This window comes from Musca autumnalis, unplaced genomic scaffold, assembly GCF_047663935.1.
Source record: "Musca autumnalis isolate F117 unplaced genomic scaffold, ASM4766393v1 scaffold_2, whole genome shotgun sequence".
In the NCBI taxonomy this organism is placed as follows: domain Eukaryota; kingdom Metazoa; phylum Arthropoda; class Insecta; order Diptera; family Muscidae; genus Musca; species Musca autumnalis.
Genome location: NW_027411755.1, coordinates 185,821,476 through 185,838,415, shown reverse-complemented (window position 1 = coordinate 185,838,415; position 16,940 = coordinate 185,821,476). Strand labels below are relative to the sequence as shown.

General features: G+C 38.0%; 2 protein-coding genes across 5 annotated transcripts in view; both read left to right on the top strand.

Moving 5' to 3' along the window:
* Nucleotides 1-245: 245 nt before the first annotated feature.
* The window catches only part of Nhe2 (Na[+]/H[+] hydrogen exchanger 2), a 323,901-nt gene continuing 307,206 nt past the window's right edge, over nt 246-16,940 (top strand). For all 4 annotated transcript variants that reach the window (XM_073970332.1, XM_073970334.1, XM_073970333.1 and 1 more), the window contains exon 1: nt 246-858. The gene's annotated coding sequence lies outside the window, so the exon portion shown is untranslated. The remainder of the gene's footprint in view (nt 859-16,940) is intronic.
* Nucleotides 417-545, top strand: LOC141395020 (uncharacterized). Its single transcript, XM_073970381.1, has one exon. It carries the CDS (start codon nt 417-419, stop codon nt 543-545), a length of 129 nt encoding a protein of 42 aa, XP_073826482.1.

The following is a 16,940-nucleotide window of genomic DNA, read 5'->3' as shown; positions in this document are numbered from 1 at the left end:
GTGACTCCTAATTTTCAATGTACCTCTTAACAGCTCAACTCAAGAGATAATTAACTAAATAAATATTTCTTTTTATATTAGCCGTCATTTGCGTACTCCAAACCACTGTCCTCAGCCCAAATGAATGTGTACGTCGTAAAGCTTTTTGCCCCAAAAAAGCTCTTCTAAACCAATGAATGTTGACAGATATCCTGCAAAGCACTTGAGCTCCTACTTGGAAGCAACTGTCAATAAATGTTCCCAAAGAGGGCAACTACAACATCCACAACAACAGCCTCAACCAACAGAAAGAATCCTTTTGAACCAAAGAACGAAACAGACCCAGTCTGTTTGACCAGGTCGGTGCTACAAATAGAAATTTTCAATCAGTACAGAAAAATTCAGCTATCCTTTAAGACGTTCTACCTAAAAAAGAAATGGCAGCGCGTCGCTTTTATGAAAATAAGTTAATAAATTTTCATAAAAACCATAATAAATTATTTGCTGTTTTTATGAAAACGGCAAATTTATTGCAAAATTCCAACGTGTTGAAACGGTCCCTCTAAGCCACAGGCGTGTCGGGGCCCTGCGTTAAAAAAAATCACTTAAAAATTCAATTTGTAAAAAAAAATTAAACCTAAGAAAAAATATTTAAAAATAGCCACCAAGAATTATAAAAAGCACAAAACTAGTGAAGTGAAAACTGAAGAAAAAATTAAAAAAATAAAGAAAATCAAATTATTTAAGCTGTTTAGTTGTTAATAGCAAAGAAAAAAAGTTAAATAGCAAATCAATTAGTGTACAAATTCAAAAGAAGATTAAACCATTTTACATAATTCCTTGGAGTAGCACCACCACTGCAGCAAATCCCAATAAGAGGTAATTTTTCATATTCCTCCTTACATATATGGATATGGAGGATTTCCTCCCCTACGGACAGGACACTAAGAACAAAAAATTCTGTCTATACAGGAATACACACATACAGTACATACAGTCGTCGCTCTTAATCGGTACAATGGAATAAAAGCAACAACAGCAACAATGACAGCGGCAATAAGGTGATTTAATACATTCACATTCTTCGTTCATGGTATGCGGGGGTGTTTCAAATACCGAAACTTACTACAACAGAAGGATGACAGTTGTTTGTCATTTTGTAAAAACAGTAAAACCTCTAATATGTTGATACCTGCTTTCTCAGAAAGAAATAAACAAATCACAAACTCGTATAAATTTAGATATAAAGTAAATAACTTTAAATGAAAAGTGCTTAACACCGGGGAAGTTTTTGTGGATTTTGAAACAAAAATGTTCATAGATGAGAAAAATCAAAAACAAAACAAAAATCGTATTTGAAAATTTTGCCTATAAGGGCGAAGATAATTTTAATATTAATTTTAATTAATTTCTCGTTGGAGTTGAGCTTAATGACCCATATGCGACCGGTTTCGCCGTGGATAGCGGCTCATCAGACATATCGGTTGAGTAGCGGCCTCTCTGTCAGCGAACTTTTGCTCTTTCAAATGCAATTTGTTTTTACGGTGGTGGATATTTGTCCACTCAATCTGTATGGCTTCCATGACAAACGCTTAGCTCAGCCTTTGGAAGTAATGAGTTTTGGCTCTGAACGCTAACACGTCGTGATAAAACTTTTTTTCATATTTTTTCAAGGACGTTGAACCACGTCTGGCTCAAGCTGATTTTTTATACCCACAGCGTTTAGGCTAAGAAGGTTATTTACACTTTGATACGACCAAAAATGTGCCTCATCGAAATAAAGGTTTTAGACCCCAAGTATGTTTGAACGAAATTCGTCCGTCCATGTCCGTCCGTCTGTCTGGCTGGCTGGTGCCCACGATAACTCTCGAACGGATTGACCGATTCGAACCAAATTTTGCACTTTGTAATATTTTGCCCAAACTTAGTTTAAGTTCGGAGATGGGCCATATCGGCCCACTCCTTCGTGTACCTCCACAAAAGTTAAAAAAATTGTGTGAACGATAACTCTAGAAGGGAGCGAGCAATCGATTTGATCCAAACTTCGGTCCATTCCTTTGGGTAGCTCCCACACAAAATTCGGAATACCTGAAGTTTAAGAGCTCCTCTTGGATCGTCTTGAACATTTTTTCAGTAGGTTGTTCTTGCAGCCCCGTTTACGACCGTACAATTTTTTTCGGGGGTAAGTCCATACTTCCTGAGATAATGGCCTAAAAGCTCCAAGAAACCTAATGGCACCAACTAAAATGGCAAATCCCCAAGATAACTCTCGCAGAGAGTTTCTGATTGGTCTGAACTTTGCACATCGTATTATTTCATCCAGGTTGGAACATGGGCTATATCGGTCCTTTATATGCCTCCCACACAAAGTTTGGGAAATGCAGCATGAGAACTCGTCTCGGATCTATTTGAATTTTTTTGCAGAAGTTTGTCTTCATGGTCCCTACTACAACCGTAAAATTTGTGTCCGGAGTAAGTCCATACTTCCTGAGATAATGTCCCAAAAGCTCCAAAAAGCCTGCAAGCAGTCTCTATGTACCAGAAGTTGGCATACTAAAAATTGTTGGTATATACCCATTATTTGGTATAGCCCCACATTACTGCAGGTATCGGTTCCTCATATTTTGAAGCAAAATCGTGATACAAACTCAATATATTTTATATACGGCATCATTATTGTGTTTGGTTTTTTTTTTTTGGTCAGAGGCTGAGGGTAGAGTTGTGTCGTTCCGGAACGAACTAGTTCAAAGGAACTACTCCACGAAAGGAACGACCGGTACTAGGTCCGACTATGCGGTTCAGCTAGTTCCTTTTGCTCCCTCGTTCGTTTTTTCCCATTCTTTTTGCTCCTCTCTTTCGGTTAGTTCCATCAGTTCATTTAAATAAGTGAATAAGAAATCTCATGGTGTCATTTCGCTTTTCATTTCTTACTAAACTGATCTTTGCCGAATTCAAAAAAAGCAATTGAAGTATTTTTAATTAGCAAAACGATTGTAAATTTGTTTTAAATATTTGTAATCTACCATGAAGAAATCCGAAAACAATTTATTTTTCTTTTGTTTTGATGAAGAAGAAGCACGAACGATATGAACTGAGTGAACGAGTATGAGTGTGGGTATGCATATAAGTCCCAATTTACATTGGGCGAGTTTACTTGCGGCAATTGTCATTTTGTAGGAGAGAGGGGTGAGGCATATGGTAACCCTTTGCCTCTCAGCACCCTCTCTCACCTACAAACTGACAATTGCCGCAAGTAAACTCGCCTAATGTAAATTGGGACTAAAGGTTGGTACTAAAAGGAACTATGGAACTAACTGAACGACCTAGTTCCGTTTGCGGAACGGAACGGAAAAGATCGAACCGCAAAAGGAACGATATTGCCCAGCTCTAGCTGAGGCTATATCTCCGTCAGCAAAGCTGACTGATACTTTCTTACTTGTTTTATTTGACACTTTTGTCTATTTGAAAATAATTGCCTGAAGAATTCTTAATAAAATCAAGGTCAAACTTAATATTTTTAGGGTTTTTTAGGTTTTCAGTTATTTGCTTGAAAACGGCAAGTCCTATCGAAATAGTGCTAAAAAAATGTTGTAGCTGTGAAAATTCTGTACAAGATCGACCTGTACGATTTTTCCTAGGTTTTATCATTTTTGAGATATACATAGAAGTTCAGATCACATTTTCAGGTTTTTTAGGTTCTTTTTCGATTCTGCTTGAAAACTGAAAGTCTTATCGAAATGGGACTAGAAAAAATGTTATAGCTGTGAAAATTCTCTACAGGTTCGATTTTTATGATATCTTCTTAGTTTTTACCATTTTCGAGATATAGAAGTTCAAATTTATTTATAAATCCCCCCGGCGATTTTTTATTCCCTCAGCACTTATGCTAAAGAGGGTATATACACTAGGGTTATAACTTTTTTGAAATATTTGCAAATATCAAAAATACCACCACATAGCCGTATATCGCATGAAAAACTACTATGAAATACAGTGTCATTTTTTCTCTATCGCGAAAAAAAGTTTCCGCACCAAATGCATTGAAGTCAGTAATGCAATCTTCAATTTTATTTGTTATAATGACATAGAGGCTTTTTGTAATAAATTATTAATAGTTTTAATATAATTTAAAATTAATATCAAACCATTCTGGGCCAATTTGTTATCAAATCGCGATATTTCTGAGCATTTAGTGCACCTTTGACAGCATTGAATTTTTTGTTTTTCTTTATAAACTCCCGAATTTTATGTTTATATTTATTGTACCTATCGCACCAGAGAATATGTGGTCATTTGCAACGAATTCGCGAAATTTACAGACTGTTTTTAATGACTTTGCCTCTTAGAATTATATTTGTTTTCTATAAATATTTATTCAAAAAAAGCAAACTTAAATTTTTAAATAGAAAAATTATCAAAAGGGCTTTAGTAATCGCAGCGGTGCGGATACTTTTTTCATCGAATCGAACTAAAACACCCGTTTTCGTTATAAGGACAAAATTCCGCACATGGTACTGGCGTGGTATTTTTTGGTTATAGCCCTAATAGACTCATCGAAATAGGTATGTTTGGACGAAATCCGTTTCAGACAATTTGGAGTGGATTTAGCCATGTCATGTCCGTTCGTCTGTCTAGTTGGTGCGCACGATAACTCTCGAACGTATTAACCGATTTGATCCAAAATTTGGCGTTCATAATATTTTCTGCAAGCTTAGTTTAAGTTCGAAGATAGGCCATATCGACCCACTCCCTCGTTTACATCCCCCACAAAAGTTAAAATTTGTTCGCAAAAATTATACCCACAATAACTTTTGATGGGACTACAAGACATATATAAAGTTCGAATATGGACTATAACGGTTCACTCCTTCAGGTACCTCCCACACAAAATTTCGGAAAAGTGCAGTTTAAGACCTCCTCTCAAATCCTTTTTTTCTTGTAGCAACTTGTATTCGCAGTTTAAGTTCGAAGATAGACCATATTGGTGCACTCTCTAGGGTACCTCCCCCAATATTCATTTTTTTGCAAAAATTATGCGCACGATTACTCTCGAAGCGATTAAGCGGTTTGGTTCATACTTTGCACATCGTTATATTTTTACCAGACGTTATCCATCGTTACACTCCTTCGAGTTCCTTTTACACACACCTCCTCTAGAATCGTTTTGATTTTTGTTGTAACAACTGGTATTCGCTGCCCCCCCTTAAGGCGGTGCAAGTTTTTTCAGGAGCAAGTCCATACTTCCTGATAAAATGGCCCGAAATCTGTAAAAACCCGCTAAGGCACAATGTGTAGTGGATGCGAATACAAAATTTGGCAGTCGTAATATTTTGCGCAATCTTAAATCAAGTTCTACGATGGGCCATATCGGTCCACTCCTTTGGATGCCTCCCCCGCAGCAATTCAAAACTTTTCGCTAAAATGGTGCACAGTGATCGATTTGGTCCATACTGCTCACATCGTGATATTTCTACGAGACATAGATCAGGTTATAAAATGGACTATATATGTCAACTCCTTTGAGTACCTCCCATACAAAATTTCGGAAAAGTACAGTTTATAACCTCCTCTCGAATCGTTTTGATTTTCCTTGCAACAGGTTGCACTCAAGGCCCCTATTACGACGATACACATATTTTGGGTGGCAAGTCCATACTTCTTGAGAAATTGAGACGAAAGCTGTAAAAAAATCTCTACAGCCAGCAAGTGTAGTTGCTGGTGCTCACGACAATTCTCGAACCGAATACTGCTTTGGTCCACACTTTACATTAGAGTTGGACAATCTAGTTCCCGGAGCGGATCGATCTTTCTTGCTCCTTTTCCCAAAAGGAACTAGTTCCTTAAAATAGTTTCATAGTTCCAAATAGTTCCGACATCGATATATTTCAACGAATTTTTCTCTTTCATCGTTCTTTTCATTCCAAATAGTTCCGAGACCGAAATAGTTCAACGAATCTTTCTCTTTCGTCGATCTTTTCGTTCCAAATAGTTCCGAGACCTAAATAGTTCCACGAATCTTTCCCTTTCGTCGCTCTTTTTGTTTTTTTTTCGTTCCAAATAGTTGCGAGACCGAAATGTTTTCATTGTTTGGTGGATCGAAATTGGTGAAACGAAAGATCGACGTAGGCGTTAAATTGAAGGAACGAGAAAAACGAAAGGAACTATGTGAATGCAAGAGCTGGATATAGTTCCAATAGTTCCTTGTCCGGAATAGTTCCTTGGAACTAGTTCGTTCCGGAACTACACAACTCTACTTTACATGTCGTAATATTTCTTAAACTATGTTTACATTTACGAAATCCACTCGATTTCATCTGTCAATTCCTTTGTGTATACGTCAAATGAAAACTCATCTGAAATCGATTGGATTTCATTTGACGTTTGAGCAATGGAATTGACAGATGAAATCGAGTGGATTTCGTAAATGTATAGTATTAGACTATCAGAATGTGTTTTACGTTTCCAAGTCCATGCTTCCTTATATAATCGTCCAAAGGTCTAAATTGTACGGTGAGCAACTGAAAAAAAGTGGTGGGCGCGATATCTATCGAGAGGAACGACTCCCAAAATGGACAATATCGGTACCTCCACCGCAAAACTTTTGAGCTTTAATCCAAATCCATATTTTTGTCGGCAAGTTCATACGCCAAAAATTCTGAAAACCCCCAAAATACACAAGTTGTTTTGGTAGTGAAGTGTTTCAATTCACACAGGATGAGGGTATATATCTGACGGCAAAGCAGACAGGTACTTTTGACCCATTTGAACGATTTTTGTGTGGAGAAACCACTGCGAACTTCAAATGTCAAATTTCAGCTAGTTCGGTCAAAAATTTCTGCTAAAATCCTCAAATTGGCCAAAAACGGGGCTATACCAAAACATAGACCCATTCGAACGATTTTGGTGGAGTAGTTTCGTGACCACTGAAAACCTCAAGTGTCAAATTACAGCTACTTCGATTAAAAATTGTAGCTAAAATCCTGAAAATGTCGGAAACCGGGTGGTACCATTATATGGGGCTATTCCATGTTACATTTAGGAACTTGGAGAATAATAATAAAAAAATAATTCCAAAACATGGACCTATATTGACGATTTTTGGTAGAGAAGTTTCGGGACTACTGAAAACAAAACCTCATATATCAACCTACAGCTAGTTCGATCAAACAATTTAGATAAAATCCCCAAATCAAAACATGGACCTATATTGACAATTTTATTAAGAATATTTTATACTCGTATTTCAATTTTTGATGCAACATTTTTAAGGTAATTTTATGCAAATAATTTGATCTGGTGATTTTTTGAAAGTACAAACCCAAACGACAAAAACCCAAGTTTGGTTTTGTTGTGTCAGATCCAGCTTGGATTTTATGGTCCCATCTAAACATTGTTAAATATTGACTTTTTAAAACAATTCTGGGCTATATCTCTGAAACCTATGGGAATCTTCATCTCACCTCTGAAGGAAATTTGTAGATAAGGGCAAGAAAAAAATATTAGTAGAAATAAGGAACTCGAAAAACTACATTCACAGGGGAGACTTCTCTCATATCAATGAGTGCACCCCGATTCATATTAGCTCAATGATATGGCACCTACTGTTTACAAAATAACCAGACATTTCGCGCGACATGCCCTTGTTAAAATAATGGGTGGGAAAAAAGGTTTGTAATGAGGATTTTTGCTGGGTCAGAACATGTCATTGTTGTTTTCGGTATATTCACATTGTTTTCAGTATATTTTTCAACGACGATTTAATAAATATGTCAAAAATGTGGTGAAATCCGAAATACGCGAATAAATTGTTGGTGTGAACTGTGTTTGAAATAAGTGTTGTAAAAAATATGATGCAAAATACCGCTGAAACAACATGAAGTAAGCATTTTAGAGTTTCAGCATGTTCTGAAGAATTGCTGAGAACTTTATTTGGACGATTTTTACAAAGGTTTACTTTGTTCAACTCACAATAGTTTAGCTGATATTGACCAGAATTTCAGCAATTATGTAAAAGTTTATATATTTTATCGATTTTGATGGCCTAGATGGAGTTTTTTATGTGTTCTGTTCGAAAGATAAGTTATGCTAGTTTAGGGCTACAATATTGCCGAAGACAGCAAGTGAAAATTCCTAATAGTTTCTGAGATAAAGGTCCGACAAATGCAAAAAACTGTAGTTTTAGCCCGGTTTAGATGAGGCCATAAAATCCCAACTGGCTCTGACAGAACAAACCCCTACTAGGGTTTTTATAGTCTCAATATGTACTTTCAAAAAATGCATACTATAAGTTGTTTACATTTTCAGTGTTGTATAGTGTTATTGTCGGTAAAATTTTAAAAATACATAAAATCGGGTGGTACCGTTATAGGACGTCACAGGTGGTCCCAGCTAATATATGAAGAAATTGATAGTTCGAGACCTTCTCTAAATTTGTGTACCATTAGAACAGCAGGAAACCGCAAGATTTTTTAATTATATCCTATTGAAACAAGTAAAAAAGTACCGACAGAAATATACCCTAAGCGTGAATTAACACATTTCTTTACCAAAAAAAAAAATATGTTTTTATGGGGTTTTCAGAATTATGGGTGTATGAACTTGCCGAGAAAAAACAAGTGAGCCAAGGCTATAGTCGGGTCGGGGCCGACTATGTGATACCCTACACCACTACCCCTGTTCATAAGCTTTTGACTAATAAAATTCAAAATATTAAAATTGGGATAGCTTAGCGCCTTTGCTCTGAATGTCTTCATTAACACAGGTCAATTTTTTTGAAACGCATTTAAGTGCATCGACAGTACAACCCAAATAAAAAATGGAAAAGTGGGATGTATGTCAACCATCAATAGGCTTCTTTCTCTGTTAGACCCCCATCAACCCCCAAAATTTCGTGAGGATCCGATCAAAATTTCGTAGTGTGATTGCACAAAAATGGAAAAAAAGATACATTACCGACTATTGCGACATCTCTGTAGTTTGACCACCTATGACAACCTACTTCACATCGTTGTAAAGGTGATATTTTCTACTTTCCTTGCCAGGTTTTGCTTTCGATATACCTCCTACAGAAGGGAGATAATAACTTTGAAATAAAACGTTGGTCTTTTTTCCAAATATTTTTTTCACATTCCGACCCCTGAATAATATCCGACCATTATCAAAAATCAAAAGGTTTTTCCTCTGTGGGACCCCCAATAACACCCAAAATTTCGTGACGATCCAATTAAAATTGCGACCTGTAGCGTGATTTCCAAAAAAGTGGAAAATGGGATGTATTACCGACTATTGCGATATCTCCGTTATTTGGATACCTACGCCAACCTGCTTTACATCATTGTAATGATGGGATTTTTTACCTTCATTGTCAGACTTTGCTTTTGGAAGGTCCCGAACCAAAGCTGTGATATTCGCCATTATTATTAAAATCCCAAATATGAAAAGTTGTGTTCTATTAGCGGCTTTTGCGATATCTTCGTTGTTTGACCACCTACGACAACCTACGTAACATCGTTGCAAAGGTGATATTTTCTACTTTCATTAGCAGGTTTTGCTTTTGCTATATCCCTTTTAGAAGCGGAGATATTCGCTTTGAAATAAAACGTTGACTTTTTCTCCAAATAAGTTTTTTGCCCATTCCGACCCCTGAATATTATCCGACCATCACCAAAATCAATAGGCTTCTTTCTCTGTAGGATCCCCATTAGCCCCCAAAATTTCGTGACGATCCGATCAAAATTGCGACCTGTAGCGGGATTACAAAAAAAATGAAAAATGGGATGTATTGCCGACTATTGTGATATCTCCGTTATGTGGCCACCTACGCCAACCTACTTTGCATCACTGTAAAGATGGGATTTTCTATTTTAATAGTCAGACTTTGTTTTTGGAAGATTCCCAACCGAAGCTGTGATATTCGTCATTATTATTAAAATCGCAAAAATAAAAAGTTGGGTTCTATTAGCGGCTATTGCGATATATTCGTTGTTTGATCACCTACGAGAACCTACTTTACATCATTAGAAAGGCGATATTTTCTACTTTCATGACCAGGTTCTGCTTTTGGTATACCCCATATTGAAGCTGAGATATTCGCTTAGGAAAAAAACGTTGTCTTTTTCTCCAAATAAGTTTTTTGCCCATTACGACCCCTAAATTTTATCCGACCATCACCAAAATCAATAGGCCTCTTCATCTGTGTGACCCCCATTAACCCCCAAAATTTCGTGACGATCCGATCAAAATTGCGACCTGTAGCGTGATTTCGAAAAAAGTGGAAAAATGGGATGTATTACCGACTATTGCGATATCTCCGTTATGTGGTCACCTACGCCGACCTAGTTTACATCATTATAAAGATGGGATCTTCTACTTTCATAGCCAGGCTTTGCTTTTCGAAAGTCCCCAACCGAAGCTGTGATATTCGTCATTATAATTAAAATCGCAAAAATGAAAATTTGGGTTTTATTTTCGACTATTGTTATATCTTCGTTGTTTGATCACCTACGAGAACCTACTTTACATCATTAGAAAGGTGATATTTTCTACTTTTATTGTCAGGTTTTGCTTTTGGTATACCCCGTATAGAAGCTGAGATATTCGCTTTGGAATAAAACGTTGTCTTTTTATCCACATAATTTTTTTTCCCATTCCGACCCCTAAATATTATCCGACCTTTACCAAAATCAATAGGCTTCTTCCCCTCCGGGACCCCCATCAACATCCAAAATTTCGTGACGATCCGATCAAAATTGCGACCTGTAGCGTGATTACAAGGTTTAGATGGACAGACGGACAGACGGACAGACGGACGGACGGACGGACTGACGGACGGACACACATAGCCAGATCGACTCAGCTCGTTGAGACATTCATTTTGATATATATAAGTATGGGTCTGCGACCATTATTTCGATGCGTTACAAACTTTTTGGCCAAAACCAACTTATAATACCATCCCCACATAGTGGTGTAGGGTATAAATATGGATTAGGATAAAAGCTCAAAAATGTTGCGGAGAAGGTACCTAACATAATGGACCGACATAGTCAATTTTGGAAGTGTGTCTTCTTTTGACGGTCATTCCTCGCGCCCACCAGTCATTTCAGACGGTCATATAATTTAGAGCTTTTGAACCATTATATCAGGAAAATGGACTTGCCCACGAAAAACATAATAAACAAGGTCACTACGGGTACCGTCGGTAAAAATCGCGCGTACCATTTTATCGAATATATTTAACTTTTGTGGGTTAGGTACCGTAAGGAGTAGACCTGTAAGTACCATCTTTAAATTTCATATAATATTCGAACAAATATTTCGATATGCAGTATTCGGTTCGAAAGTTGTCGTGCGCACCAGCCAATACATATGATGGCCGTAGGGGCTTTTTGTGCAAAACGCGTTCGAGAGAAGGTCCTAAACTGCACATTTCCAACATTTTGGGTGGGAGGTACCCTAAGGAATTGACATATATAGTTCATATACTAACCTGATCTATGTCTCGTAGAAATATTACGATGTGCAAAGTATATACCAAATCTGTTACTCTCTTCGAGAATTATCGTGCACACCATTTTAGAGAAAAGTTTTGAACTGTTGCGGGCGAGGTATCCAAAGGAGTGGACCGATAAGGCCCATATTAGAACTTGATTTAGGTTTGGGCAAAAATATTCCGAATGCCAAATTTCGGACCGAATCGGTTTATATGTTCGAGAGTTACCGTGCGCTCCATCCATACACATGGTGCCATAGCGGATTTTTACAGCTTTCGAGCCATTTTTCAGGAAGTATGGACTTGCCCTGAAAAATCTTGTACCGCCGTAATGGAGGCAGCGAATACAAGCTGTTACAACAAAAATTAAAACGGTTCGAGAGTAGGTCTTAAACAGCCGTTTTCCGAAATTTTGTGTGGAGGTACCCGAAGGAGTGGACCGATATAGTCCATATTCGAACTGTATTTATGTCTGGTTGAAATATTATGATGTACAAAGTACAAAGTCCCTTCGAGAGTTATCGTGCGCAAAATTTTTACGAAAAAAATTTACCTTTGGTGGGGGAGGTATCCGAGGAAGTGGACCGATATGGCCCATCTACGAAGTGGATAAAATTTTACGAAAGCCATATTTTAGAGCAAATCGGTTAATCCTTTCGAGAGTTATCGTGCGCTCAAATTTTCGAACTTTTGTGGGGGAGGTAGAAAAAGGAGTGGATCGATATAACCCATCTTCGAACTTAAACTAAGCTTGGACAAAATATTACGAAAGCCAAATTTTGGACCGAATCGGTTAATCCGATCGTGAGTTATCGTCTGCTCCATCCAGACAGACAGACGGGCGGACATTCCTAAATCGACTCCAAATTGTCTGAAAAGAATTTCGCCCAAACCATTATTTCGATGAGGAAAATGAGCCCGTATTAAAGTGTATATACCATCGTTAGCATAAATGCTGAGGGTATAACAAATATTTCACACTTGTGTAAAGGAACAATTGTATTGCCAAATTTAAAAAAATAGGAAAAATATGTTGTTATTCGAATCCCAATATCAAACAGGACTTAAATTTTTTGTAATTAACCGTAGTTTAATACAGAAAAATTTTAAGAAAATCTAAGAGTACAATCATTGATAAAAATTAATTTTTTTATTATATCGCGAAAATTTTACCCACTGTGCAAATTTTTTTTTCTATTTTTTATTAGATAGCTTAAAAAACAAAGAAATCAAAAAATATATTTTTCTTATCTTTGGGCCAATATTAAAGATGTTATGAGTATTACTTTGCCTATAGTTTTTACAGAATTCGACTTTTTCAACGTGCGAAATCTCTGCAACCGTTAACAAAAAAAACTGAAAATATACTGAAATGTTGCTGATGAGCAGCATCATCACAGCAAAAAATTAAGGGAATCAATAACCACTTTTTGAAAAAGTTTCCGATTTCACTCAGAAATCAGCATCCATTTTTTTACCTTTAGCAGATTTTAGACACCTCACCACTTGAGATAAATTGAAATCGAAGTAATACCTTAATTTTTTTTCTTCTTAAATCCGATTAGTACCGTTTATTAATATTTATCATATTTTTTAAAGGATTTTTGGTTACATAAACTCCTATATTACTTGCTAAGGTTCCACTGTTAACAACATGGAGTGAAGTGCTTGTGTAAGTGACTCAATCTCTTTGTACATATGTACGTTTGTAAGAAATAAAAAAGTACAATATCTTTATGTAAGCAATTGAAATTCTGGAGGCAAAATTTATGTACATATTTCAGTTTTATAACGAAAACCTATCTTATATAATTTTAAGAACACTATTTTTTAAAATTCCAAATTTTATTTAGAAAACAAAAATAAAAAAAATCCCACGACCACATTTCCCCCACAGGGATTTTATCTACATAAAGAAAAAGAAAAAAAGGAGGTAGAAAAATAGTTTGATTAGCATAAAGACCGTGTAACGAAAACAAGACAGACGGCAAAAAAGGATAAAGCTTTTTCGTTACAGGACACACATCTACAGGGCGCATACAAATACAGCACTGTAAAAAGAAGAGCGCATGTTTGTGTAAATTTTGACATTTCTAGAGAGTAAAGAGACAATTATTCTCACAAAGAATAGAGAACAATTTTGTTTGAATATTTGTCAAAATAATACAGAACCAGAGTCTGCAAAGCGTGTTATCCTATCAACGAAACACATGGTTTTGTTATGATTTTCCTCGCATGTGTGTGTGCGGTGGTACTTTTTGTTGTGGTAGTACACGGCATTAAATGAAAACAAAAATCATATGTTTCATTTTTGCGTTTACTTCGTTTGTTGTTGTCAATTTTTTTTTGTTTGAGAAATGAGAGCAAAATATTTGCGTTACTCTCATTTACTCCCACACATGTCCTTTTTTGTTTAGTCGTTGTTGTTCTTCTTTGTTTAGGGGTGATTATCTCCAAATGGGCCACTAATTGATTGTTATGACATTCGTTCAGGTTACTGCTTGTTCAAATTAGATTACAATTTCAAATAAAATATCCTTGGTAAAAAATAAATAAAATATCCCTGCAGGGGATCAAATACATAAAACCATGAAACAAACTGAAAACCTTCTTGGGACATAAAGCCAAATCGAGTGGGGTACTACCATAACATGAAGTTTTCACCCTCTGAGATGGTATATTATAAACTGAAGGGTGGCATGAAGGGCATCTATATAGAAGTCCTCAAGGGCGTGAGGACGATCTAAAGGCCGTATTTCTAGACGACCTGCAGGACGTCTTTAGAGACGTTTTTATGGACGACCTGAAAGGCGTCATTAGAGACGTCTTTATGGATGACCAGAAGAGCGTCTTTAGAGACGTCTTTATGGACGACCTGAAGGGCGTCTTTAGAGACGTCTTTACAGACGACCTGAAAGACGTCTTTATAGACGACCTGAAGGGCGTCTTAAGAGACGTCTTTATAGACGACCTGAAATGCGTCTTTATAGACGACCTGAAATGCGTCTTTATAGACGACCTGAAAGGCGTCTTTAGAGACGTCTTTATTGACAACTTGATGGGCGTCTTTAGAGACGTCTTTGTAGACGATCTAAAGGGTGTCTTCATAGACGACCTGAAGGGCGTCTTTATAGACGACATGAAAGGCGTCTTTAGAGACGTCTCTATAGACGACCTCAAGGGCGTCGTTAGAGGCGTCTTTATATACGACCTGAAGGGCATCTTTAGAGGCGTCTTTATAGACGATCTAAAGGCCGTAAATACGATCTAAAGGCCGTATTTCTAGACGACCAGAAGGGCGTCTTTATAGACGACCTGAAGGGCGCCTTTATAGACGACCTGCAGGACGTCTTTAGAGACGTTTTTATGGACGACCTGAAAGGCGTCTTTAGAGACGTCTTTATGGACGACCTGAAGGGCGTCTTTAGAGACGTCTTTATGGACGACCTGAAGGGCGTCTTTAGAGACGTCTTTACAGACGACCTGAAAGACGTTTTTATAGACGACCTGATGGGTGTCTTTAGAGACGTCTTTGTATACGACCTGAAGGGCGTCTTTAAAGACGTCTTTATAGACTACCTGAATTACGTCTTTAGAGGCGTCTTTATAGACGACCTAAAGGGCGTCTGTAGAGGCGTCTTTAGAGACCTGAAAGGCTTCTTTAGAGTCGTCTTTATGGACGACCTGAAGGGCATCTTTAGAGACGTGTTTATACACGACCTGAAGCGCGTCTTTAGAGAAGTCTTTATAGACGATCTGAAGGGCTTCTTTAGAGACGTCTTTATAGACGACCTGAAGGGCGTCTTTAGAGACGTCTTTATAGATGACCTGAAGGGCGTCTTTAGAGGCGTCTTTATAGACGACCTGAAGGGCGTCTTTAGAGGCGTCTTTATAGACGACCTGAAGGGCGTATTTAGAGACGTCTTTATAGACGACCTGAAGGTCGTCTTTAGAGACGTCTTTGTATACGACCTGAAGGGCGTCTTTAAAGACGTCTTTAGAGACGCCTTTATAGACGACCTGAAGGGCGTCTTTAGATACGTCTTTATAGACCACCTGAAGGGCGTCTTTAGACATCTTTATGGACGACCTGAAGGGCGTCTTTAGAGACATCTTTATAGACGACCTGAAGGGCGCCTTTAGATACGTTTTTATAGACGAAGGGCGTCTCTTTAGAGGCGTCTTTAGAGACGTCTTTATAGACGACCTAAATGGCGTCTTTAGATACGTCTTTACAGACGACCTGAAGGGCGTCTTTAGATATGTCTTTATAGACGACCTAAAGGGCGTCTTTAGACACGTCTTTATAGACGACCTGAAAGGCGTCTTTAGAGACGTTTTTATAGACGACCTGAAGGGCATCTTTAGAGACGTCTTTTTACACGACCTGAAGGGCGTCTTTAGAGACGTCTTTATAGACGACCTAAAGGGCGTCTTTAGAAACGTCTTTATAGACGACCTGAAAGGCGTCTTCAGAGACGTTTTTATAGACGACCTGAAGGGCGGCTTTAGAGACGCCTTCATAGACGACCTGAAGGGCGTCTTAAGAGACGTCTTTATAGACGACCTGAAAGGAGTCTTTAGAGACGTCTTTATAGACGACCTGAAGGGCGTCTTTAGAGGCGTCTTTATAGACGAGCTGAAGGGTGTCTGTACAGACGTCTTTTTAAACGACCTGAAGGCTGTCTGTACAGACGTCTTTTTAGACGACCTGAAGGGCGTTTTTAGATACATCTTTATAGACGACCTGAAGGGCGTCTTTAGAGACGTCTTTATAGACTACCTGAAGGACGTCTTTAGAGGCGTCTTTATAGACGACCTAAAGGGCGTCTTTAGAGACCTGAAAGGGTGTCTGCGCATACGTCTTTATGTACGACCTGAAGGGCGTCTTTATAGACGACCTGACGGGCGTCTTTAGAGACGCCTTTATAGACGACCTGAAGGGCGTCTTTAGATACGTCTTTACAGACGACCTGAAGGGCGTCTTTATAGACGACCTGAAGGGCGTCTTTATAGACGACCTGAAGGGCGTCTTTATAGACGACCTGAAAGGCGTCTTTAGAGAGGTCTTTATGTACGACCTGAAGGGCGTCTTTAGAGACATCTTTATAGACGACCTGAAGGGCGTCTTTGGATACGTTTTTATAGACGAAGGGCGTCTTTTTAGAGGCGTCTTTATAGACGACCTGAAAGGCGTCTTTAGATACGTCTTTACAGACGACCTAAAGGGCGTCTTTAGACACGTCTTTATAGACGACCTGAAAGGCGTCTTCAGAGACGTTTTTATAGACGACCTGAAGGGCGGCTTTAGAGACGCCTTCATAGACGACCTGAAGAGCGTCTTAAGAGACGTCTTTATAGACGACCTGAAAGGCGTCTTTAGAGACGTCTTTATAGACGACCTGAAGGGCGTCTTTATAGACGAGCTGAAGGGTGTCTGTACAGACGTCTTTTTAGACGACCTGAAGGA